We start from the raw sequence: 27362 nt of genomic DNA on the forward strand, positions 1-27362 counted from the left end.
ATAATTTTTAAAAGCCCATGTGGAAGCCACCGCTCTAGTGGAGTGAGCTGTAATTCTTTCAGGAGGCTGCTGTCCAGCAGTCTCATAAGCCAAATGGATGATGCTTTTCAGCCAAAACGAAAGAGAGGTAGCCGTAGCCTTTTGACCTCTACGCTTTCCAGCATAGACAACAAACAAAGAAGATGACTGGCAAAAATCTTTGGTTGCCTGCAAATAAAACTTCAAGGCATGAACCACGTCCAAGTTGTGCAACAGACAGTCCTTCTTAGAAGAAGGATTAGGACACAGAGAAGGAACAACAATTTCCTGATTGATATTCCTGTTGGAAACAACCTTAGGGAGGAACCCAGGTTTGGTACGCAAAACCACCTTATCAGCATGGAAAACAAGATAAGGGGAGTCACATTGTAACACAGATAGTTCAGAAACTCTTTGAGCTGAAGAGATAGCAACTAGAAACAGAAATTTCCAAGATAGAAGCTTAATTTCTATGGAATGCATGGGTTCAAACGGACCCCCCTGAAGAACTTTAAGAACTAAATTGAGACTCCATGGCGAAGCAACAGGTTTAAACAGAGGCTTAATTCTAACTAAAGCCTGACAAAAAGCCCAAACATCAGAGATATCTGCCAGACGCTAGTGCAACAGAATAGAAAAAGCAGATATCTGTCCCTTTAAGGAACTAGCGGACAATCCTTTCTCCAATCCTTCTTGGAGAAAAGACAAAATCCTAGGAATCCTGATCTTACTCCATGAGTAGCCTTTGGATTCACACCAAAAAAGATATTTACGCCATATCTTATGATAGATCTTCCTGGTGACAGGCTTTCAAGCCTGAATCAAGGTATCTATGACCGACTCAGAGAAACCTCGCTTTGATAAAATCAAGAGTTCAATCTCCAAGCAGTCAGTTGCAGAGAAATTAGATTTGGATGCTTGAATGGACCTTGAATCAAAAGGTCCCATCTCAGTGGCAGAGTCCATGGTGGTAGAGATGACATGTCCACCAGGTCTGCATACCAAGTCCTGCGTGGTCTGGCAATCAGACGCGGAAGGAGAGGGAATGGTGGAAACACATAAGCCAGGTTGAACGACCAGGGTACTGCTAGAGCATCTATCAGTACTGCCTGAGGATCCATTGACCTGGATCCATAACGAGGAAGTTTGGCGTTCTGACGAGATGCCATCAGATCAAATTCTGGTGTGCCCCATAGTCAGACCAGTTGAGCAAACACCTCCGGATGGAGCTCCCACTCCCCCGGATGAAAAGTCTGACCACTTAGAAAACCTGCCTCCCAGTTCTCCACCCCTGGAATATAGATCGCTGATAGATGGCAAGAGTGAGTCTTTGCCCATCGGATTATCCTGAAAACTTCTATCATTGCCAAGGAACTCCTTGTTCCCCCCTGATGATTGATATAAGCTACAGTCATGATGTTGTCCGACTGAAACCTGATGAATCCGGCCGAAGCCAGCTGAGGCCACGCCTGAAGAGCATTGAATATCGCTCTTAATTCCAGAATATTTATCGGTAGGAGGGCCTCCTCCTGAGTCCACAAACCCTGTGCTTTCAGGGAATTCCAGACTGCACCCCAGCTCAGTAGGCTGGCGTCCGTCGTCACAATAACCCACGCAGGCCTGTGGAAACACATTCCCCTGGACAGGTGATCCTGTGACAACCACCAAAGAAGAGAGTCTCTGGTCTCTTGATCCAGATTTATCTGAGGAGATAAATCTGCATAATTCCCATTCCACTGTTTGAGCATGCATAGTTGCAGTGGTCTGAGATGCAAGCGAGCAAAAGGAACTATGTCCATTGCCGCTACCATAAGTCTGATTACCTCCATACACTGAGTCACTGACGGCCGAGGAATGGAATGAAGAGCTCGGCAGGTGGTTAAAATCTTTGATTTCCTCACCTCCGTCAGAAATATTTTCATGTCCACCGAATCTATCAGAGTTCCCAGGAATGGAACTCTTGTGAGAGGAATAAGAGAACTCTTGTGAGAGGAATAAGAGAACTCTTTTTCACGTTCACCTTCCACCCATGAGATTTTAGAAAGGCCAACACTAAGTCCATGTGAGACTTGGCAAGTTGGAAAGTCGACGCTTGAATTAAGATGTCGTCTAAATAAGGCGCCACTGCTATGCCCCTCGGCCTTAGGACCGCCAGAAGGGACCCTAGCACCTTTGTGAAGATTTTTGGCGCCATGGCCAACCCGAAGGGAAGAGCCACAAACTGGTAATGCCTGTCCAGAAAGGCAAACCTGAGGAACTGGTGATGATCTTTGTGGATAGGAATGTGTAGATACGCATCCTTTAGATCCACGGTAGTCATATATTGATCCTCCTGGATCATTGGTAAAATAGTCTGAATGGTCTCCATCTTGAAGGATGGAACTCTTAGGAATTGGTTTAGGATCTTGAGATATAGAATTGGTCTGAAGGTTCCCTCTTTTTTGGGAACCACAAACAGATTGGAGTAGAAACCTTGCCCCTGTTCTGTTTTCGGAACTGGGCAGATCATTCCCATAGTAAAAAGGTCTTCTACACAGCGTAAGAACACCTCTCTTTTTGTCTGGTTTACAGACAATTGAGAATGATGGAACTTCCCCCTTGTAGGAGAATCTTTGAAATCTAGGAGATACCCCTGGGTTATAATTTACTGTACCTTTAAGAGAAAAAAAGGCATACACAAACTGCAAAACAGGTTAAAATTGCTTCAAAAAATTCCGAAATTTTAACAGTGTACCCACTAAGCTTTAGAAGGATTGCACCACAAGTAAAAAAGCAATAGACCCCCCAAAGGAAAAAAACGGATTGATAATTGTCTAAAACCAGTTAAAAACCCCTAAAGCACCTTGCCACAGCTCTGCTGTGGCCCTACCTGCCCTTAGGAAGCGATAATATGGGGTTTAAAGCTTCAATTAGTCCCTCAGAAGACTATCAGGACCTCAGGAGAAGTTGCTTGCTGCTTGTAAATGTAGGCCCCGCCAACCTCACTCGAGGTTGCTGGGGCCTACACAAAACTAACAAACCCTGCCTAAAAGCCATGTGGGTTATAAACAACCCCAAAGAACCCTCAAGCAAATGTCCCATAAAACAGAAAATGTTACTCCCAGACACAAAAACGTTTGTCCCAAATTCGCATAACAAACTGAGTGCCCACAAAAAATTAACCCTTTATGCAAGCTAGTAAAAACCTCTGATAACACTAGGATTACTGCTTACCCTTCCCCTAATGGGGACACTGTCAGCCTTTCTGAGTTAACACAGTCTCTGCAGAAAATATGACTGAACATACCTCATTGCTGTATAGCAAGAAACCGTTCCTCACACTGAAGTTTTCCTGTACTCCTCAGCTTCTGTGGGAACAGCAGTGGACCTTAGTTACAAATGCTAAGATCATCATCCTCCAGGCAGAAATCTTCATCTATGTCCTGCCTGAGAGTAAATAGTACAACACTGGTACCATTTAAAAATAACAAACACTTTATTGAAGATAAAATAAACACCTCTTCTCTTTACTCTTCCTGCTTAGAGCCAGCAAAGAGAATGACTGGGGGGTGGAGTTAAGGGGGGAGCTATATAGACAGCTCTTCTGTAGTGATCTCTTTGCTACTTCCTGTCAGGAAGGAAAATATCCCACAAGTTAGGATGATTCCGTGGACTCTGTACATCTTGCAAAAGAAATATTAACCCCTATCCCTGCGCTCCCGGTGCCCACCATAACTAACTAAATGTATTAACCCCTATCCCTCCGATCCCGGAGCCCACCGCGACTAACTAAATGTAATAACCCCTATCCCTCCACTCCCGGGCCCACTGCTACTAAATAAATGTATTAACCCCTAAACCCCTGGCCTCCCACATTACTACCACTTATTAAACCTATTAACCCCTAAACTGCCAGCCCCCCACATCGCCATAAACTAAATTAAGCTATCAACCCCTAAACCTAACAAGCAGCTAACTTTACATTAAATATTAACTAATCCCTATCTTAAAATAAATTTAAACTTTCCTTTAGAATTACATTAAACTATATTAAACTATTAATTAACCTACCCTAACTATTATACTAAAATTACATTAAACTACAAATTAAATTAACTATATTATATATTTAAAAACCTAACCCTATTAAAGTTATTTAAATCTACAATAAAGAATTACTATGTTACAAAAAAATAAAAAACACTAAGTTACACAGAATAAAAAACACTAAGTTACACAAAATAAAAAAGAAATGATCAAATATTTAAAATAATTACACCTAATCTAATATGCCTGTCAAAATAAAAAAGCCCCCCCCCCAAAAAAAAAAAAATATAAAACCCCTAGCCTACACTAAACTACCAATGGCTCTTAAAAGGGCCTTTTGCGGGGCATTGCCCCAAAGAAATTAGCTCTTTTATCTGTAAAATAAAATACAAACACCCCCCAACAGTAAAAACCTACCTATAAAAAACCTAAGCTCCCCATTGCCATGAAAAGGGCATTTGTATGGGCATTGCCCTTAAAAGGGCATTTAGTTCTTTTTTCGCCCAAAGTCCCTAACCTAAAATTAAAACCCACCCAATAAACCCTTAAAAAAACACTAACCCCCGAAGATCCACTTACAGTTTTCGAATACCCGACATCCATCCTCATCCAAGTGGAAGACTCAGCAAAGCCGGCAGAAGTCTTCATCCAAGCGGGCCAAAGTCTTCATCCAACCGGGCAGAAGTCTTCATCCAGACGGCATCTTCTATCTTCATCCATACAGCGTGGAGCGGCTCCATCTTCAAGACATCCGGCACGGGGCATCCTCTTTTTACGATCATCGCTGAAGAATGAAGTTTCCTTTAAATGACGTCATCCAAGATGGCGTATCTTACATTCCGATTGGCTGATAAGATTCTATCAGCCAATCAGAATTAATGCGGAAAAAATCCTATTGGCTGTTGCAATCAGCCAATAGGATTGAGCTTTCATCCTATTGGCTGATTCAATCAGTCAATAGAATGCAAGCTCAATCCTATTGGCTGATTGGATCAGCCAATAGGATGAAAGCTCAATCCTATTGGCTGATTGCACAGCCAATAGGATTTTTTCCACCTTAATTCCTATTGGCTGATAGAATTCTATCAGCCAATCGGAATGTAAGAGATGCCATCTTGGATGGCGTCATTTAAAGGAAACTTCATTCTTCAGCGGCGATCGTAAGAAGAGGATGCTCCGCGCTGGATGTCTTGCAGATGGAGCCGCTCCACTCCGGATGGATGAAGATAGAAGATGCCGTCTGGATGAAGACTTCTGCCCGGTTGGATGAAGACTTCGGCCTGCTTGGATGAAGACTTCTGCCGGCTTTGCTGAGGACTTCTGCCGCTTGGATGAGGATGGATGTCGGGTCTTCGAAAACTGTAAGTGGATCTTCAGGGGTTAGTATTAGGTTTTTTAAGGGTTTATTGGGTGGGTTTTAATTTTAGGTTAGGGACTTTGGGCAGAAAAAGAGCTAAATGCGCTTTTAAGGGAAATGCCCATGTAAATGCCCTTTTCAGGGCAATGGGGAGCTTAGGTTTTTTAGATAGGTTTTTATTTGGAGGGTTGGTTGTGTGGGTGGTGGGTTTTACTGTTGGGGGGGTTGTATTTTATTTTACAGGTAAAAGAGCTGATTTCTTTGGGGCAATGCCCCGCAAAAGGCTGTTTCAAGGGCCATTGGTAGTTTAGTGTAGGCTAGGGTTTTTTTATTTTGGGGGTGCTTTTTTATTTTGATAGGGCTATTAGATTAGGTGTTATTATTTTAAATATTTGATCATTTCTTTTTTATTTTGTGTAACTTAGTGTTTTTTTATTTTGTGTAACTTAGTGTTTTTTATTTTGTGTAACTTAGTGTTTTTTATTTTTTGTAAATTAGTAATTCTTAATTGTAGATTTAAATAACTTGAGTAGGGTTAGGTTTTTTTTAATATGTAATATAGTTAATTTAATTTGTAGTTTAATGTAATTGTAGTATAATAGTTAGGGTAGGTTAATTAATAGTTTAATATAGTTTAATGTAATTTAGTATAATAGTTAGGGTAGGTTAATTAGTAGTTTAATATAGTTTATTTTAATTTTAGTATAATAGTTAGGGTAGCTTAATTAGTAGTTTAATATAGTTTAATGTAATTGTAGGATAATAGTTAGGGTAGGTTAATTAATAATTTAATATAGTTTATTTTAATTATAAAGGTAAGTTTAAATTTATTATAAGTTTGGGATGAGTTAATATTTAATGTAAAGTTAGCGGGTTGTTAGGTTTAGGGGTTAATAGCTTAATTTAGTTTATGGTGATGTGGGGGCTGGCAGTTTAGGGGTTAATAGGTTTAGTAAGTGGTAGTGATGTGGGAGGCCAGGGGTTTTAGCAGTTAATACATTTATTTAGTTGTAGAGGGGTCCGGGAGCGGCGGGATAGGGGTTAATAACTATTAGAGTTGCGATGGGCTCCGGGAGTGCCAGAATAGGGGTTAATATATTTATTTAGTTGTGGCGGTGTCGGGGAGCGACAGAATAAGGGTTAATAACATTATGTAGGTGGCGGCGATGTCGGGGCGGAAGATTAGGGGAGTTTAGACTCGGGGTTTATGTTAGGGTGTTAGGTGTAAACGTTACTTTTATTCTACCATAGAAATCAATGGCATATCGGGCAGCATCGAACCCAGCTTTCACTGCTTTCAGACTCCCATTGATTCCTATGGAATCCGCGACCTCCAGGGTGGCGGATTGAAAACCAGGTACCTGTTAGACGTTTGATAACTTGCAAAAGTTGCCAGATAGTGCCGAAATTGTATTCGGAACATCTGTAATGACGTAAGCATCGATCTGTATTGGATTGAGACCGGTGGATCGTATGTTATGTCACAAATTTCAACTTTTGCCGGTCTGTAGGCTTCAATAAATATGTCAAATCAGGCTCACCACAATTACGCTGCGGAATTCCAGCATATTTGCGGTTGACGGCTTGATAAATAGGCCTCAGTGGCTGGAATCTTTGCTTATGGAGGTAGAGTCAAAACAGTAGATATCTTAAAAAGCTGTGTTTTTGTCTAAAAAGAATCCAAGTATATGAATGTTTGTGTTAAATGGGTAGAATTTTTAAATTAATTATTTTCCTCTCACTGACTAGGCTTTTTAAATTAATTAATAATTATTTGATTTGTGTATTGTCATTTGAAAATCAAGCAGCCAATTCTCATTGTACTTCTACTGAGAAGTTAGTCTGTTTTTCAAGTCTCCTTTTTTAACCAAAGGAAATAAAGCAAACAGTAGGGTGCAAAAATTGTGCCTTAACTTCCAAAATGATTCCAGCTTTAAAGGAACATGATGCCAAAATGTTGAAGCACATGAAAGTGAAACAGCATTGCTGAAAAATCTGAACATCTTTATGTAAAAAAGAAGATATTTTAACTCAAAATTTGCACAGTAGCCACATCCCATTGCAAAAGGACTTTAGGCAGCCAATCAAGATGTTAGTCCCAGAACTTGCAAGGGAGCATGCATCTAGTATGTGCAGGAACAGTCATGTTATTTTCCTCCTCAGTTTAAAGGGACAGTCAACACAAAAATTGTTATTGTTTAAAAATATAGATAATGCCTTTATTACCCATTCCCCAGATTTGCACAACCAACATGGTTATATTAACATATTTTATAACCTTTAAACTTCTGAATTTCTTGCTGTTTCTAAGTCCCTAAAGACAGCCCCATGATCACATGCTTTTGTATTTGCTTTTCACATAAGAGGTAGAGCTAGTTCATGTGAGCCATATACAGTAGATAACATTGTGCTGAGCACGTGTATTCTAACAACACAGGACTAATTGGCTTAAATGCAAGTCAATAGATAAAGTCATGGGATCAGGGGGCCGCCAGAAGATGCTTAGAAACAAGGTAATCACAGAGGTAAAAAGTAAATTAATATAACCATCTTTTCTGTGCAAAACTGGGGAGAGGGTAATAAAGGAATTATCTATCTTTTAAAACAATAAAAATGTTTGAGTTGACTGTTCCATTAAGGAACTTTACTATGAAATATTACGATATTTAAGTGAAATCTCCTGAGATTATAGTAAAGCAAACTAAGACAACAGCTGATTGGCTGGTTTTAATTTCAACATGCAACTGACAGAAGCTACAGCATATCTATTCACATAGCGCTTACTATTGTGAGCTGAAGAAATTTGAGGTAATATATCTTCCTTTTTTTTGCATAGAGATGTGATATTTTCTTGTCATCTTTTTTACAGTCACACTGCATCACTTTCAAGTGATTTTGCATATGGGCATTATGTCCCTTTAAGAAAAAATAGTTAAAATAAACTCATAAGAATGAAGCACCTCATTGCAAGGTGCTAAATATCATGTGCTGGGTATTTCTCACAAGCCTTACAGCTGACTCATTCACAGGCTCATGTAGATGTAAGACTGTTTTTAATAGACTGCTCACCTGGTCCCCAAAACTATTCTCCATAGTTTACATGAGTTCTTACCAACGATTTATAAAGAAACCGAAATATGTTGTTTTTCCCCTTGCTTCAAGCCAATATCTTATTTTCCTTTGTAGCTGCTGCATAATACTTAATACTATGTTCACTGTCTAAAAAAAAAAATATCACAAAGTCTTGTCACATTTAAGAAAAAGGTATCATGCCCATGTTTGTTTCCAAAATTCTATATTTATCAGTGCTATATTTATTTTACCATTTATCAGTCTATTCTTCCAATTGTTGCACATCCCCAACACTTCTACTGAAAGAACAAAGAGCCGGGATGAAAGAGGGCAGCCCTGCCTAGTGCTATTTGCAATTCTAAATTGGTTAGATACAGTTCCCTTTGTTCTGAGCCTGGCCAGAGGATTTCAATAAAGAGACAATATTCTTTTGATAAATTCACAGAATAATTCAAATTTCAACAAGGTGGATCATAAAAAACCCCATACCACCTTGAGAAAGGCCTTCTCAGCATTTGTATAGATCATGGTTAATGGAATCTTATGGCTCAAGGCATTTAACATGAAGTGAAGTGCCCTACTGGTATTATATTTAGTGTCATAATCAGAGATGAAACCCATTTGATCTCTATGTACCTACTGAATGAGAAAGTGATTGATTCTGTTTGCTAGACATGAAGCACCTCTTTGCAAGGTGCTAAATATCATGTGCTGTGTATTTCTCACAAGCCTTACAGCTGACTCATTCACAGGCTCATGTGGATGTAAGACTGTTTTTAAGCAACCCAGTGCAGGAACAATAAAATCAAATGTATAATGTTGATAAAAATAGACTGCTTACCTCACCTGGTCCCCAAAATTATTTTCCATATTTTACATGAGTTCTAACCAACAATTTATAAAGAAACAGAAATAAGTTTTTTTTTTGTCACATTTTAGTAATAGGTATCATGCTCATGTTTGCTTCCAAAATTCTATATTTATCAGTGCTATATTTATTTTACCATTTATCAGTCTATTCTTCCAAGAAGAAGGCAGCCCTGCGTAGTGCTATTTGCAATTCTAAATTGGTTAGATACAGTTCCCTTTGTTCTGAGCCTGGCCAGAGGATTTCAATAAAGAGACAATATTCTTTTGATAAATTCACAGTATAATTCGAATTTCATCAAGGCGGATCATAAAAACTCCCATACCACCTTGACATTAAGTGAAATGCCCTACTGGTATTATATTTAGTGTTTCAATCAGAGATAAAACCCATTTGATCTCTATGTACCTACTGAATGGGAAAGTGATTGATTCTGTTTGCTAGAATAATTGCATTGTTTTTTTTTATCTATAATAATGGTAGAAATGGGCCTAGAATTGCTCAGTTGATCTAATGATCCCACGCTAGATCATCTGAAAAAGGGAAAAGAGACAACAATGTAAGGCAATATGTGGTAATATTTAAGAGTAAATCCATCAGGGTCATCAGACTTTGGCTTGTGGTAGAGATCTAATTGTGTTTATTACTTCCAGTATGTTGAGTTGATAGAGGGTAGCATAAAAAAAGCAAAAGCATTAGTTATAAATTAGTTGGTATAAGCAATTTTCCATAACTCTAAATGAAGCTCCTAAACAAAAATTGTATACTTATTTCTTTTAAGAGATATAGCCACCCATTATTCTCCCCACTTTATTATTCTTTACAAGGAATTTAGTATTGGTAATCATAGCATGTTGATGAGCGCATTTAATTAAATATTGATTTAATTATTTTGCTAACTGAACGTTTTGTTGGATCTGCTCATCTTTAGGGTTTCTTTTATGTAATTGCTCCAGTTTTGAAAATTTATTTATAAGAGTAGTGTAATAAACCACATGAAGTTAGTTTTATGGTTTTCCTTGCAATAAAACATTTGAACACCTCTAAATTATTTGAAGGGAACATATGAGCTGGATCATTAAGACTAAAAAAAATCTCATCTGGCTATCTAATTTTCTAAGCGCTGTAGGGTTAGTAAGTGTCTGGTCATTTATCTTCCAAATGTTTCTTGTTAGCAATTTGTTAGGCCAGTAAAATAAGCTAAGTATCCAAGCAAAGTTTGACCAAGTTGATTCAGAAATGTTTGACTTCCGAAGATAAGACAGGGCAGCATGATTACAGAGAATGTGGTCTGATCATAAATACATTTTTGAGGGTGCAATAAAAATGTGCAATCACAAATATCAGGATGCCTAATTCTCCAAGAGTCAAAAGTGTTGAATTGACCAACTAGATTTTTCAGGGCTTTTGTTTGTGGTACTAAGTGCCACCACCTGTACCATCTCATATCATCATTAGTGATGTCGCAAACATAAAAATTTGGGTTTGCGAACGGCGAACGCGAACTTCTGCAAAAGTTCGCGAACCGGGCAAACCGCCATAGACTTCAATAGGCAGGTGAATTTTAAAACCCACAGGGACTCTTTCTGGCCACAATAGTGATGGAAAAGTTGTTTCAATGGGACTAACACCTGGACTGTGGCATGCCGGAGGGGGATCCATGGCAAAACTCCCATAGAAAATTACATAGTTGATGCAGAGTCTGGTTTTAATCCATAAAGGGCATAAATCACCTAACATTCCTAAATTTTTTGGAATAACGTGCTTTAAAACATCAGGTATGATGTTGTATCGATCAGGTAGTGTAAGGGTTACACCCGCTTCATAGTGCGCAGTGCAGGTGATATACCTGCCCTGACCATGCTTTGCAGACCAGGTATCAGTGGTCAGATGGACCCTTGCCCCAACACTGTGTGCCAGACATGCCATTATAGCAGACTTATATGGCTTTGGCGTTGCTTTTTGGTAATTAGAAGGCTGCTAAATGTCACTGCGCACCACACGTGTTTTATGCCCAGAAGTGAAGGGATTAATTAGGGAGCATGTAGGCAGCTTGTAGAGTTAATTTTAGCTTAAGTGTAGTGTAGTAGACAACCCAAAGTATTGATCTAGGCCCATTTTGGTATATTTAATGCCACAATTTCACCGCCAAATGCAATCAAATAAAAAAAAATTGTTCACTTTTTCACAAACTTTAGGTTCTCACAGAAATTATTTGCAAACAACTTATGCAATTATGGCATAAATGGTTGTAAATGCTTCTCTGGGATCCCCTTTGTTCAGAAATAGCAGACTTATATGGCGTTGGCGTTGCTTTTTGGTAATTAGAAGGCTGCTAAATGTCACTGCGCACCACACGTGTTTTATGCCCAGCAGTGAAGGGGTTAATTAGGGAGCATGTAGGCAGCTTGTAGAGTTAATTTTAGCTTAAGTGTAGTGTAGTAGACCACCCAAAGTATTTATCTAGGCCCATTTTAGTATATTTAATGCCACCATTTCACCGCCAAATGCGATCAAATAAAAAAAAAATGTTCACTTTTTCACAAACTTTAGGTTTCTCACAGAAATTATTTACAAACAACTTATGCAATTATGGCATAAATGGTTGTAAATGCTTCTCTGGGATCCCCTTTGTTCAGAAATAGCAGACTTATATGGCTTTGGCGTTGCTTTTTGGTAATTAGAAGGCTGCTAAATGCCACTGCGCACCACACGTGTTTTATGCCCAGCAGTGAAGGGGTTAATTAGGGAGCATGTAGGGAGCTTGTAGAGTTAAAGTGATGGTAAATTCATATGTATTGCAAAACATATTCTAGATGCTCTTACTTTAACTAGCAGATCGATGTGCTTATATTTAAAAAATAGACTTTTTTTACTTTGTTATTCCGTTTTTATTAGGGTAACCGTACAGTCTAATAATCTGCCTCCCTCTATATTTTTCACAGGGGCAGCTGTGATTGACATCGGTTTTAGCCAATCATCAGCTCACCATGCGCCCCATATGAAATCGGACCTGCACGCTCCCGTGCTCTCAACTCACTCATTGCTATGGACTGCGCATGCGCAATTCTTACGCTAATTGCGCATCTCTAAATGATAATACTACTACTAATAATAATAATGAGTATTATCATTTAGAGATGCGCAATTAGCGTAAGAATTGCGCATGCGCAGTCCATAGCAATGAGTAAGTTGAGAGCACGGAGCGTGCAGGTCCGATTTCACATGGGGCGCATGGTGAGCTGATGATTGGCTAAAACCAATGTCAAACACAGCTGCCCCTGTGAAAAATAAAGAGGGAGGCAGATTATTAGACTGTACGGTTACCCTAATAAAAACGGAATAACAAAGTAAAAAAAGTTTATTTTTTAAATATAAGCACATCGACCTGCTAGTTAAAGTAAGAGCATCTAGAATATGTTTTGCAATACATACGAATTTACCATCACTTTAATTTTAGCTTAAGTGTAGTGTAGTAGACAACCCAAAGTATTGATCTAGGCCCATTTTGGTATATTTCATGCCACCATTTCACCGCCAAATGCGATCAAATTTAAAAAAAACTTAATTTTTTTCGCAATTTTAGGTTTCTCACTGAAATTATTTACAAACAGCTTGTGCAATTATGGCACAAATGGTTGTAAATGCTTCTCTGGGATCCCCTTTGTTCAGAAATAGCAGACATATATGACTTTGGCGTTGCTTTCTGGTAATTAGAAGGCCGCTAAATGCTGCTGTGCATCACACGTGTATTATGGCTAGCAGTGAATGGGTTAATTAGGTAGTTTGTAGGGAGCTTGCAGGGTTAATTTTAGCTTTAGTGTAGAGATCAGCCTCCCACCTGACACATCAGACCCCCTGATCCCTCCCAAACAGCCCCCTTCCCTCCCCCACCCCACAATTGTCCCTGCCATCTTAAGTACTGGCAGAAAGTCTGCCAGTACTAAAATAAAAGGTTTTTAAATTTGTTTTTTGTTTTTTTTTAAGCATATTTACATATGCTGTGGTGTAGCATCCCCCCTTAGCCCCCAACCTTCCTGATCCCCCCCAAAACAGCTCTCTAACCCTCCCCATTTGCCTTATTGGCGGCCATCTTGGGTATTGGCAGCTGTCTGCTATTATTTCACAGTCAAAAAAGTGTTGTTTCTTTTAAATGTACACTACTGTTACACCAGATATGAGTGGTGGCACTGGGCAAGTGGGCACAGTATACGCTGTGAGCCTGACACACGCTGGCAGGCAGGCAACTGCAATTAGATTACACAGGAAAAAAAAAAAGCAGACTGATGTTCTAGCCCTAAAAAGGGCTTTTTGGGGTGCTGTCCTTACAGCAGAGATCAGATGAGTCCTTCAGGACTGTAGTGGACACTGAATACACTAGCCTAGCTATCGATTTCCCTATTAAATCAGCAGCAGCTACACTGTCCCTCCTCTCACTAAGAATGCAGCTTCTGAATGAATTTAAAATGGATGCTGTCCAGGAGGTGGGAGGGTCTGGGAGGGAGCGTCTGCTGCTGATTGGCTGTAATGTGTCTTCTGACTGTGAGGTACAGGGTCAAAGTTTACTCAATGATGAGGAATAGGGGGCGAACCGAACATCGCATATGTTCGCCGTCCGCAGCGAATGCGAACATGCTATGTTCGCCGGTAACTATTCGCCGGCGAACTATTCGCGACATCACTAATCATCATGTAAATATTCTAGTTTTCACATGAGGATGCTGCAAAATATATCAAGTATTGTAAATAAATGTGCCCCTTCGCTTTTCTTGAAGTTACTGAGAACAATATTTCAATCAATCAATCAATGAGTACTGGCACCTTTTTTTAACAACAACAAAAAAAACCACTGGATTTAATAATACATGCAGGTAGATAGTATTTTCCAGAAAAGTTGTATTTACAAGGACCTAAAGGGAAACTCCTCTTATAAAAAATAGACCATTTCGGTATGTCAATATATTTATTACTTTTTGAAAAATGACTAGGTTGGGAGTGTCCAACTTCACATTAGCAATGGACCTACCATACTAAAAGTCCTACAAAAATTAAAGCTATTTCTTTGCTCTCTCTGTCACACTGAAGTGAACTGTCTGTGAATTTTGACAAGGATCCTCATCCCATCATTTTTTTATTCAATAGAACTAAAAAATGTTGATCATAATAATAAGTCATACCCTGAATGGAAAGGAATGAAATGTACCTCATAATAGGGTTAAGACAAGAGGAAAGAAGGAAAATTATTAACAAAAAGCAAACAATTAGAAATTGAAAGATAAAATAATTATAAACCAGTTTAAAGCAAAACTACATTTTTGGTTAAGGAATACAAAAGGGAAGGTTGAAAAGTTATAGGTTCACTGAAAATAAAGATGGCAGTATGCACTGGGGGTTTATGGAAGGTAGTTTTGGGCTGGTAAATAGTATGAATTACTTTAATATTATATCTAAAGGTTAGATTTATAAAGTTTAAAGGAAAAGGTAAAAGCGTGTTCAAATTTAGTAATCTAATAAGATGAGGTATAAATACTGCACTTCCTATACAACAGTAATGAGCCTCTCTACAATTAAACTGCTCAGATTATTACATAAATTAATAGAGAGTATGGGATTGAAGTAATTAATAGGATATAGATGGTGCATAAGGAAAATATAACGTGGAGAGGGGAACAAGTGTGTATTAAAAAAAAAACCTAAGGTGGCCTTAGAAGGTACAATGTATGATACAACAAACACAAACAAATTATATAGATTCTAACAAACTATGCATTATCAAACCTTAACAGAAAACATATTACTGGTAATTTTTCCATAACTATTTATACCCCACTAAGGGGATATAAACACACATTTTTCCTTTAGGAGCATTATCATAAAGATATATGTCAATATGCAAACCAGCTTTTGGTGATTTGGTAAGAATCTCAATCTGTTGTTTGTATTTGCTTCCTTTCCCAATGTCCACCTTCCACTGCTTACATTGAGGCTTGGGTGGAAAAGGTTATCTCTCTACTTCTGATTGTTCCTGAGCAATAGTGGGAGATTGCACTATTGAAATGGCAAGGGTATAGCAAAATGATCCCCCATTCAAAGTTTCTTTACAAATTATACTTCCCATTTTTTCTTCACTTGCAATGTGTTGAGAAACTTGAATAGCAAATAATTTGTGGATTCCATAAATGAGATGTCAGAAAGGAAATCTTTCTGCCCTTTGTAATTTTTGGTAAAGAGGTAAAATCAAGGTACAATGGCCCTAATGAGTCAAAGTCCTGTTGATGTCTAGAAAAACTGGATATTTGCTCTTTAACTGTGAAACACACTAAGCAGATGATTATGTCCCTTGGATATTGGTTTTCTTGGGACCTACACCTAACTGCTTTATGAGTTTATTCTATTTTGAAGTCCTTCAGAAAGAGGCATTATCCCCAGATAGGGAATTTAGCATGTACAGTAAATACTCTCTGTGATGGAGTCCAGAAATGGATTCTGGCACACCTCTAATCTGCAGCTATTAATTTCTACCAGTTCTTCATATCAATGAACATGCTAGCAGAACCTACATATCTAGCTGTCAGTGTGAGGAAAAAGATTTACCTATAAGTAAAAAAATCTGGCTATGCAATTTAAAGAACATTTTAGTTCACTGTTGTATGTATTCATGAGTACAGAAAAAAAAAGACATTGGGGCCAATTTACCAAAGTGCGAGCAGTCTTGATGCGATGTAGCGTTTCATGTCCGCCGTACATCTATAAATGCCAACAGCATACGCTGTTGGCATTTATCATTGCACAAGTAATGATAGCCGCTAGCAGGGGGTGGAAAAGGTCATCTCTCGACTTCTGATTGTTCCTGAGCAATAGTGGGAGATTGCACTATTGAAATGGCAAGGGTCTAACAAAATGATCCCCCATTCAAAGTTTCTTTACAAATGATACTTCCCATTTTTTTTCACTTGCAATGTGTTGAGAAACTTGAATGGCAAATAATTTGTAGATTCCTTAAATGAGATGCCAGAAAGGAGATCTTTCTGCCCTTTGTAATTTTTGGTAAAGAGGTCAGTAAAAATCAAGGTGCAATGGCCCTAATGAGTCAAAGTCCTGTTGATGTCTAGAAAGACTTGATATTTGCTCCTTAACTGTGAAACACACTAAGCAGATGATTATGTCCCTTGGATATTGGTTTTCTTGGGACCTACGCCTAACTGCTTTATGAGTTTATTCCATTTTGAAGTCCTTCAGAAAGAGGCATTATCCCCAGCTAGGGAATTTAGCATGTACAGTAAATACTCTCTGTGATGTGGTCTTGAAATGGATTCTGGCACACCTCTAATCTGCAGCTATTAATTTCTACCAGTTCTTCATATCAATGAACATGCTAGCTGAACCTACATATCTAGTTGTCAGTGTGAGGAAAAAGATTTACCTATAAGTAAAAAAATCTGGCTATGCAATTTAAAGACAATTTTAGTTCACTGTTGTATGTATTCATGAGTACAGAAAAAAAAAGACATTGGGGCCAATTTACCAAAGTGCGAGCGGTCATGATACGATGTAGCGTTTCATGTCCGCCGCACATCTATAAATGCCGACAGCATACACTGTCGGCATTTATCATTGCACAAGTAATGATAGCCGCTAGCAGGGGGTGTCAATCAGCCGGATCGTGTAGGATCGGGAGGATTGAAGACCGCAGCCGCAAAGGCAGCGGAGAAGTTATGGAGTAGCGGTCTTTAGACAGCTGCTTTATAACTACTGTTTCCGGCGAGCCTGAAGGCTCCATTCGAAGCTTGATAATTCGGCCCCAAGGAGCTTACCTTTTTTCTTTTTTTTTTCTTTTTTTTAAACTCATGAGAATCTTTACATTAGTTACAACTTATATTCAGGTGGATTACGAGTTTTGCGTTACGCTTTTAACGCTGAAAAAATTGCATTTTCAGCGTAATCGCAGTAACGCATAATCATGTCGGTATAGCTATACTGCAAGCATTTTAGCCTGTAACGCAACGTCCATTCCACACTCAAAAAAATGTCATTTTTGCGTTGGATTCTAGCGCCAGTATTACAGGTTGTGCGGTCCGGCTAAAATGCTTGCATTACAGCCTATACCGACACGATCCATACCGCCATCTGAGAGCAAGAGTTATGAGTTTTGTGTAACAAAAATGTTTCACAAAACTCATAGCTAAACTGTTACAAAGTACACTAACACCCATAAACTACCTTTTAACCCCTAAACTGCTGCCCTCCCGCATGATTTGAACAGCCAATATAAAGGAGCAACATCCGAGCTACAGGTTATCTTGATAAAGGCTCTGAAGAGCCGATACGCGTGGATCTGTCCTAGTAGCTCAAACTAAATCACACCAACTCCCAGGACCGCTGATAACCTTTATACCTGCCGTTATATAGAGCAGGGGTCACCAACCTTTCAGACCTCAGGGACCACTAAACTCACAATTTTGAATCCCATGGACCATATATATAAGTTAGCTAAGTAGATGAAGGGCACTCTCAGGACTTGTAGAATAGGTAATCTTTATTTTCCAAGAGTAATGATAACTCAAATAATCTCAACGTTTCGGCCCATTCAAAGGCCTTCTTCAAGACAGAATTTTATCAATTTCAGTGCACGTAGCACAATGATATTCACAGGGCTCCCAGTGCCAAGAAACGGGCCATGGTTGCACATGAGTGGAAGGAGTGCTAGGCTACCGGCTATTATATATATATATATATATATATATATATATATATATACTGTAGTGTACATAACTAGTATAACCATAGCTAAGGTTACATTATTTATATATTTACACATTTTTAAAAATTGTTTTTTGGAATTAAATAACTGAATGACAGAACTGAGAGAATACTTCCAAATGACAGATGAAGGGGGAGTGCCAACTTTTGAGCTGGAAACAGAGAGGCACAAAGTGGGGGGAAAAGAATTATGTTTAAAAGGTCCACATTACTTCCAAGTCTTCCAAGTTACCTCCCCAGTTAGGAATTATTAAAAACTACTTATGATCATGGATAGACATTGGAGTCATAAATTAAGTTTATATCAGAAAGCTCTCAATATGGATGTGAGCTAACCACGACTGATGTTACTGGCAATTACTATAATACTGGTGGGATATGGCTGATCTGCTGGATGGCAATTACTGGAATTCCGGTAGAATGGCTTTGTGCGCTGGAAAATTATTAGAATAAAAAATAATTAATATTTAATAAATAAAAAAAGATGGAGGGGAGGAAGACAAACAGTTATGTAAGTCCATCTGAAGGAATTAGCAAAACTACTACAAAAAGACAGGTAAAGGGAAGAAAGTAAATGAAATAAAAGAGAAAAATAGTTTTTTTAAGATTTTCTTTTTTATATACTTTAATTCAACTATATCAAGCCAAGACTATACCAACCGCTGCTGGCTTTAGAATGGAAGCATCTTTCTCTGAGCAACACGCCGGGCGGGAGGAGATAAATACAATCTAGCTACGCAAGTTGCGCAGTTCTACGCAACGTGTGTAGGGAGATTGTAATTTAACCTCTCCTCTGTTGGTTTTCACTGATGTCCAGCCAGGCACTGTAGGGAGTTGTGGCGTGACTGGGGTGACACCATCCGAGGAGGTTAATTCCTGCTTGATGGTGTCAAGGACCACCAACATCTTCTCGTGGACCATTGGTTGGCGACCGCTGATATAGAGTATACACGGAGGCAAAATTGGGGGAATAGCGGTAGGAGAAAAAGGTGTAAATATAAAGAATAAAAAGAAAAATCGAAGATCCTCTTAACAGCCTAAATCACACCAACTAAACTCCCAGGACTGCTGCAACCACTAAACCTGCCGTAATATAGAGCATATACGGAGGTGAATTGGGGGAATAGCGGTAGGAGAAATAAGGTGGAAGAAGGTGGAAGAAGGAAATTAAGGTACTTTTCAGGTTTATTTTTTCAAAAATTTAAAAAATGCGCGCACTCAGTTTCCATTCAAGCCCATTGGTCCGGGACTCACATGTGATCTAAAAAGTCAATCATCCAGATACAAGGTAATAACGTCTCAGGACACCGCAACACAAGCTCACAGAACCAACGAAAACTCTTTACCGATAAAGGTACAGTGCAAGGGAATTGTTTTGAGTAAAAAAGAAGAACTGAATTGTCAGAGAAATTCAAACCTATATACACAGACTTAAAAATGACATTCTGACTTATAATAGTTCCCTAATTGTGAATTGTACTATACAAACACCGTCATTATACCCCTGAAGTCCATACACCATGAGTGTTTTTCTTTTAGGCTGATACCATTATTAAGTGTTTATCAGGTTCGCTCTTTATCCACAATCATTCATTGTTGATTATTTGTTTTTACTATAGATTGTAGACGTTACTGACACCGGTGTCATATGTTTAATTTATTCTGGAGAATAACTTTTTTTTTTTTTTTTTTAAATATTTTTTTATTGAGGTTATGGAGATAATACAACATAAATGAAATACCATAGAATATAAATGACATATTATATAACAAACAGATATATCGTGAATAAGGCAAAAGTTTTACATTGAATCTGTATCGGTATCTTGAACCTCCATTTTATGTTATTGTCTGTAATGGATTCCTCTACTAAAAAGGAGGGTTACTTTTGAACCCAACAAAGCTTATGGACACTGAGAGGAAATTGGCATTGGAGATGGTCACTTTTGGACCAAAATTTTTTTTTTTGGGGGGGAGGGAATTTCAGCGGGCAAGAGCCGCTCTGAATGAGACAGGGGGAGGGGGGGGGGCGGAGCTAGTTAAAATTAAAATTATGGAGCAGGAGACAATTGAGGAGGATAGCTGTTATGCGTAGTATTATGCTTAACCCTCAAGGTATTATAATAAAGAAAAAACAAAAAAATAAAATGTTCGGAACTGGGGACTATACGGCACACCAATATCCTCACTATTCTGGTATATAAAAAATGAAAATAATCTGACATACTGGAGTTAGCATAATACAAATTAGTCCTAAATCTAGACTTTTATGTATAAAATGAGGGGGGATAATTCCTGACAGTAATATGTATAAGGGAGGGTATTAATAAATATGGGATACAGAGGACTTTAGGATGAGCCCCTCTCCTGGGGAAATGCCAGTTATGGGCGCTGTGGGTAAAAGGAATGGGGGTATGACCCGCAGGCAACCAGTACCTGCGGGAAAGGGAAGAGAGGGGCCCAAAAGAAACAGGTGATTTGTCCTAATGAGACAATCAGCCTAGGGAATACAATTGTCTAGAAACATAAGTGGAGTAAGGCTTGTAATGCATTCCCCACAGGTAGCTTTGGTATATAAAAATGGGAGTCATAAATAGAAATAACATAACCATTGAAAAGTAAGACAGGCTGTCTCTGATAGACCATAGATGGCATGATATTGACTAGTCTATGTAATTTACACCACCTATTACCATAGCATTACAATAATTGAAGGGTTAATATTTATGAACCATACAATGGGATAATGGGATAATGTATCATTCAATAGCTTAAGATATAGGCGCCCTATAAGGTACTAATGTCATCATGTTGAAATAATATAACATAGCATGCTGAAAATAGTGCATATTAGTTCTAAATGTAGATGACAAATATGTGGATGATATCATATCAATCGAGAAGTACAGTAGCCTATGAAATATTTGTAGCAGTAGCATATAGCATCAGATGTATAATGGGGGTGAGCGAGATCCGCTCTAGTTCAGACCTTCAGAGGGGGTGGTGAATAAAATGGTCTAGGAGCCCTCATGTGTTGACATAACCCCATACACAGTACATATAGGTGTAAATAAAAACCAATAAGCAAATAATAAGAACAGAACACTAGATAAGTTGATGTTAACGTACCCTCGTCATAATAATACACTGCCATAAAAACTAACTAGTTTGGTTGTAAGTCACAATTATCCCTTTTCTATAACTACTATAATACCAGTGTAGAAACTTAACAGTGAACTGCTTGACACAGGAGAACCTAAGTAGGGTGTAATAAGGCAAATATACTATATCTAATGCTCAATCTTCTAGGGCTGAGTAAGAAATGCAGAATATGACACCATACTACGCTACATACACTCTAAACTCTAGGGATAGTCTCCTGTGCTTTAAAAAAAAAAAAAAGAAAACTGGTCTGTCATGCTGCCAGAAAACATTAGATATTCCTTTGGATAGCTAAATGCTAAATACAAGTGTGGTACATAGTACAATTTTCCTAAGTAAACGGATGCTAGGGTTCTCTCCACTCCTCCCTCTGTAGCAGATTATACACATTGATATTACTAGGTATCCTGCAATATGGTTGTAGAGCTTAGGGTATGGGGGAATTACAGAAAGGAAAAAATATAGCAGATTCATGGACAGTAGAGAAACCTAAATAGTGAACAATAAACCATCATGAGATCAAAGTATGCTTAACCTAATAACATCCTGCACTGTGACAGAAACAAGTCAGTGTGAAATAAAATATAAACCTGAAACCTTTTAACACAGTTACATGACCAGGTTAGGGCAGAGGAATATATATTGGTGTTAACCGACACCATAGCGAATCTGGCTCTTCACCTGTTCCTGTGTCAGTATGTCCCTGACAGAGCAAGAAGGATCCTCAAAGAGCAGCGTATCTTTCTCACCAAGGAGGAAGAACGCTGTTGTGCCTAGGGAGCTGTCTCACTTGGAGGTATATTCCTGGGACCTATCTTCGTTTCCAGTTTCAGGCAGGTCTGGAAGCCTGAGTGTCAGATAAAGCTGCATCGCCATGCAGAAAGGGGTATAAGCCGCGATGTTGCTCTCATACAGCGCTAAGTACCGCCACCAAGCCTGTAAGGAGTCAGCTCTGCCCTTAAAGGTGCACTCGGTCGATATCATGGTGTCCTCACATGAGGTTGTGGCTGTTGATGAGCGGGTGGGAGAGTCCACAGGACCAGGAAGGGTTTTAGATAGGGTGGTCTCACACTCTCCATAATGAGCTAGCACATGTTGGGCACCATGATTAAGTCGCAGTAACCAGCTTTCACGTTGGATTGTATGATCCTTAGTCCCATCACCTTCACTGGCGTAGTAGGTATTACTATAAGCGGGAGTTGTTTCGAGCCCTCCGTGATGTGGCATTGCTAGTGTGGTTTGCGGCAATCGTGTAGCAAGTTCCATCAGTGCCATCAAGTCTTGCTTTAAGTCAGTGTAATGTGACTCCATGCACTGCAAAAGGTTCCCTTCCCATGCTTCCAGGTCCACCATATTGGTATAAAGGAGGCAGAGGAGTATACAGTAATATGTAGATATCTGAAAGGAGGTAAAAAGGCAGTATACTCAAAGGTGCGCCTGGACTCTCCTATAGTTTGTGAAGTAGGTTTCTGTTGAAGGAGAAAAGGTAACTGTAGGCCCGTAATGGCTGCTTCATGTGCAATCAAAACAACTTCATGCAGGAGTGCTGTATCGTGTCTATCGTAGATCCAGACTGTCAGATTCACGTAATTAGTAAAACCTCAGGGTCCCAATCGTTTATGGGTAGAGTGTCAGCTATTATTCTTGTGGAGAACCCTTATAAGACTAATATTTCAAGAGTACAATCTGGAGCTATTAGAAAACACGTCCATGTTCTGCCTAGGCTAGCTCCGCCCCCCCCCCCCCCCCGGAGAATAACTTTTTAATCGTCATCAATTGTATGTTTTTTTATTGCTCAATTTTAAATTTGTAATATATAATAAATGTATCAATCAGAATTGCTATAAATTATTTATTATACAAATTTAAAGGAGAACACTAGAAAACTTAAGGAATTTATTAAAAGTGTTTCACAAGTGATAACACTAATACTTTACACATCACATACACACAATTTATCTCACGAGATTATTAGTTGCTTTTTGACATATGTCCCTTAAATATCACTATCTTCAAGCAAACAACACTTTTTTCCCAGCATAGGATACTATTAACAACCAATATAATAGAGCATCCACATATATCACTTTCAACACTAATCACAACACATGTATATCTCTAAAGGAATATAAATATCAAATCAATTCTAATTTCAATTGTAATAGTGTTAAATAAACACCACCTTCAATTTTTATTCCAGATTGCCTCAGGCGCCCCCTACACAAATCCCCATTTTGTATATTTATTAATAAATGTCTGCTTTTGACATCTTTATTAATCAAAATGCTTGTAAAAATACAAATATTTCAGAATACAACTGTGAAGAACATGCAAAAGAGCTTGCCTCATACATAGTAGTCTATTGAAACTTAATAAATGTATAATGGCTTAGTTCTGGTTATAGGTACATTTCTACCTGAAAACATAATTTAGTGATAGGATTGCTTGTATTAAACAAATAATTGTATTAACGTAAGTTAAATTGACAGCTTCTTTATTGTAAATCAGGTAGGATCTGTATAGGATAAACTTGATTGACTTCTGTCTCTTTTCAACATCATCTACTATGTTACTAGGTAAGATCTAAACATACCCACTGTGCTTCTTAACATAAATATTTTATTGTCCTAGAGCTTAAGGTGGCAGTAATTACATATTTCCTGGCTCTTCATCTATGGGCTACCACCATATTGCTTGGATTAATTTTCTGCAATTGTAGTCTTTTATTAAAACTAATTTTCTTTTGAATCCATGCTATATATTAGTCATTAAGTTTTAACTGTTGATATATGCTTAGAATTATTATGGTTTTAAAAGGAAAATATTTCTTGATTGCACTTTTTAATTTTTAGAAGGTACCACAGTAATTTGAGAAATTAACTACAACTGGGCACAGGCTTTCAATTTATTTTACCGAAGAGTGGCCACTTAAATATCAATTTGCAAAGCTGCATATTAACACCTTTGGGGATGGCACAAGGCCAATAAAATGTCAGGCACATTGTGCCACACACTTATTTCAATGATTCACCATCACTGTGTCTTAAGAGCATGAAAAGTTTTCTCAACTGCTTATCCTAACTTATTTTTTTAATACATTTTTTTTTTAAATCATTTGATTGCATTACTTCACTAATACTAGACATAGAAAATAAAATTGAAGTGCCATACAATTTTACCATTATCAATAAACCAAAGCTTCCAAAAGAAGAAAGCCTAAAACCCACTATACCCTTTTACATTTTACCCAGAATTCTTTGAAGGTTTATCAGCCCATCTAAACTATTGAAATCAATATTTATTATAATTATATGATAGCTTCAAACAGTGTATCAGCTACAGAAAACTATACAATAATGAAGTGAAACATTTACTTTAATAAATCGAGTTACGGGATCACTTTTTAACCAGTCAGAAGAGGAGGGATAACATCTGATATTCAGTCCCTCACTAATAATTTAACATAGGATGCATATAAAATGAATCAATTCAGAAGAATTGTATCCATTCTATCAGCCTATGCCAAGGAAGATTACTGTGATTATCCATATCCAGAAAAAGAAGAAAATAAAGAACATTGTTGTCAAGGAAAAGAATCTGACTTTTTTGGTGAGTGAGGATGATGAACAAAATTTACTGTAAAGCATCAGAGAAACAAACTGACAATCCTGGAAATTAAGATAGGAACTTCTATTTTACTTGAGTCTGAAGGTAAGACTCAATCTATTGTAGTGGAGCTAGTTGTGCTCAGTGAGGGTCTATTGGGGAGAATCTGTGGTGAGAGGGTCATTGGGAATCAGAGTGAGTGTTATGACAATAAATGATGCAGTGGTGTTAGGAGGTACTTGCAGTGAGATTGTTCATGGTTAGGATCTCATTAAAATTCTCATATTTCAGTGGAGGATTCCAAATTTTTTTTTTTTCATAAAATGGATATTGTAGGGGGCATTAGAGGGTTATTTAGTTAGGTTAATACTGGTGAAGAAATACAAGAGGTTGGAGGGGATCATTGGATGATGGTGTTAATAAAATCCTTAATATTGCTCTCACTACAATGCATTATTTTTATTATTATTAATAAATACAAATACATTGTACGTACAGCTTTCAATTTCAAGGGTACAGTTCTGTTCATCCAGTGGGTATCTTCTTAGGTCCATCATACAAGCAGCTGTTGTAGTTATTCTAAAAAATAAAGTAAAATAACAGTGAATATATTATAGAATATACAAATAACAATATATAATATGCCATTGCTAAAAAATGACATTAAACACTAAATACCATGTCATGCACTTCCCTCTTATTATGGGTGTGGCCATGTTGGAATCTAGGTGTCACTGCAGGTATATGAAGAAGGGTTGCTGCACATGTGCAAACACATCAGCACTGGGATTCAGTAAAAGCTAGATTTCAACATGGAGGCACCCATAAATTAGAAAAAAAATAATCTTAAAATACCATGGCCTAGATTACAGTTGGTGAGCAATCAATAGTGCAGGATGTGTTATCTTTTGCGTGAATTGCACTAAAAATAGTGCACAATCTGGTATTAAAAGTGGATGGCAACAAAAGGTTTATCAGAGAATCTTAAAGGGACAGTCAACACTTCACACGCGTGCAATTTCTGTCCGAGGACTGGATTCTGATTTGCTTATCAGTTGAAGAAGAAGGCAGCTACGTAACGGTGGGGGGAGTTCGGCTGCCATATTTACCGGTTATTAGAGAGGTTAGCGACGCTGATTAGGAAAGGAGCAAGGCGGCAAGGCAGGAGGGGTATAGTGCAGGCGAATCTTCGATTTTTTATTTTCAATATCCAATCATGTTAAATGAAGTGTTGACTGTCCCATTAATGCGGCTGATGATATAGCAACACAAAATAACCCTAAATAATGTTGCTGTTTAGGTGAATTGAGGTAAAGTGTTAACATTTGAATATATGCAACAAAACACACATACGTTTTTATTTGTTTGTTTTCTGGATGTTATTATTTTTTGTATGTATTTAAATGTAGTTAATTTGAAAGGTTTTACGCTAGGGGTGTTAAAGTAATGTCCCCTCAAATGGGGGGTTCCCCTTAAGGAGTTATTTGGTTGCTGGTTCCCTTTTAGGTGTGTGGTTCATATTGATTGAGTTGGTGGTGGAATAGGGGTTAATGAATTTGGGCCTATGTAGGTTTAGGGAATAATGAGGTTGGGGGTTCTGTTATAGGGATACTTGTTCTATAGGGTTTTATGCAGATGGGGACTATGGCTATTTAGGGATTATTATGTGTGGTTCAGAGATTTAGAGTTTAATGCAATTGGAGTTATTGGGTTTGGGGGAAAATATTAATGAGGTTTACGTTTAAGGTGGATTTGACTTAGTGGACATTATCACTTTTCTAAGGTAAGCAGTATAGCTAATACATATGCATTATTATATGCATAAGCAAAAGCTTACTGCTCTGGTGCAGAGGTTTTTAAAGTCTTAGACAGTGGGCATCCCCTTTGGCGAAACTTTCAGGATGAAGCCCCCCATAGATTTAGGGCAGAATTGCAAAAAGAAGTTCAGCAGTCGTTACTATGAATATATCATGAATACATATAAGGACTCAGTGGAAATGTAGAAGATAAGCCAACTCTAATATGGCCTGCAAACAACATTGATTATCCACTTTTAATCAAGTACAAATGAAGACAAATGAAAGAAAAACGCTCTCACACACAAACTTATACATACACACACACACACACACACACACACACACACACACACACACACACACACACACAAACTCATACATATACACACACAAATTCAAACATACACACACAAACTCATACATACACACACACACAAACTCATACATACACACACAAACTCATACATACACACACAAACTCATACATACACACACACACAAACTCATACACACTCATACTTACACACAAAAACTCATACATACACACACAAACTCATACATGCATACACACACTCATACATGCACACATACATACACACACACACACACAACCTCATGCATACACACACACACTCCTACAGGCACACACGCACACTCATACATGCACACACATGCCCGCACACATACACTCATA

At 38.2% G+C, this 27362-nt stretch overlaps 1 protein-coding gene across 1 annotated transcript in view; it reads right to left on the reverse strand.

The window, feature by feature from the left end:
- Window positions 1–27362, reverse strand: part of GABRB3 (gamma-aminobutyric acid type A receptor subunit beta3) — a 325518-nt gene that overhangs the window by 63035 nt on the left and 235121 nt on the right. Inside the window, exon 5 of the mRNA XM_053704898.1 lies at window positions 25366–25448. Coding sequence (XP_053560873.1) covers window positions 25366–25448 — 83 coding nt within the window. The remainder of the gene's footprint in view (window positions 1–25365; window positions 25449–27362) is intronic.

This window comes from Bombina bombina, chromosome 3 (genome assembly GCF_027579735.1).
Source record: "Bombina bombina isolate aBomBom1 chromosome 3, aBomBom1.pri, whole genome shotgun sequence".
Taxonomy (NCBI): domain Eukaryota; kingdom Metazoa; phylum Chordata; class Amphibia; order Anura; family Bombinatoridae; genus Bombina; species Bombina bombina.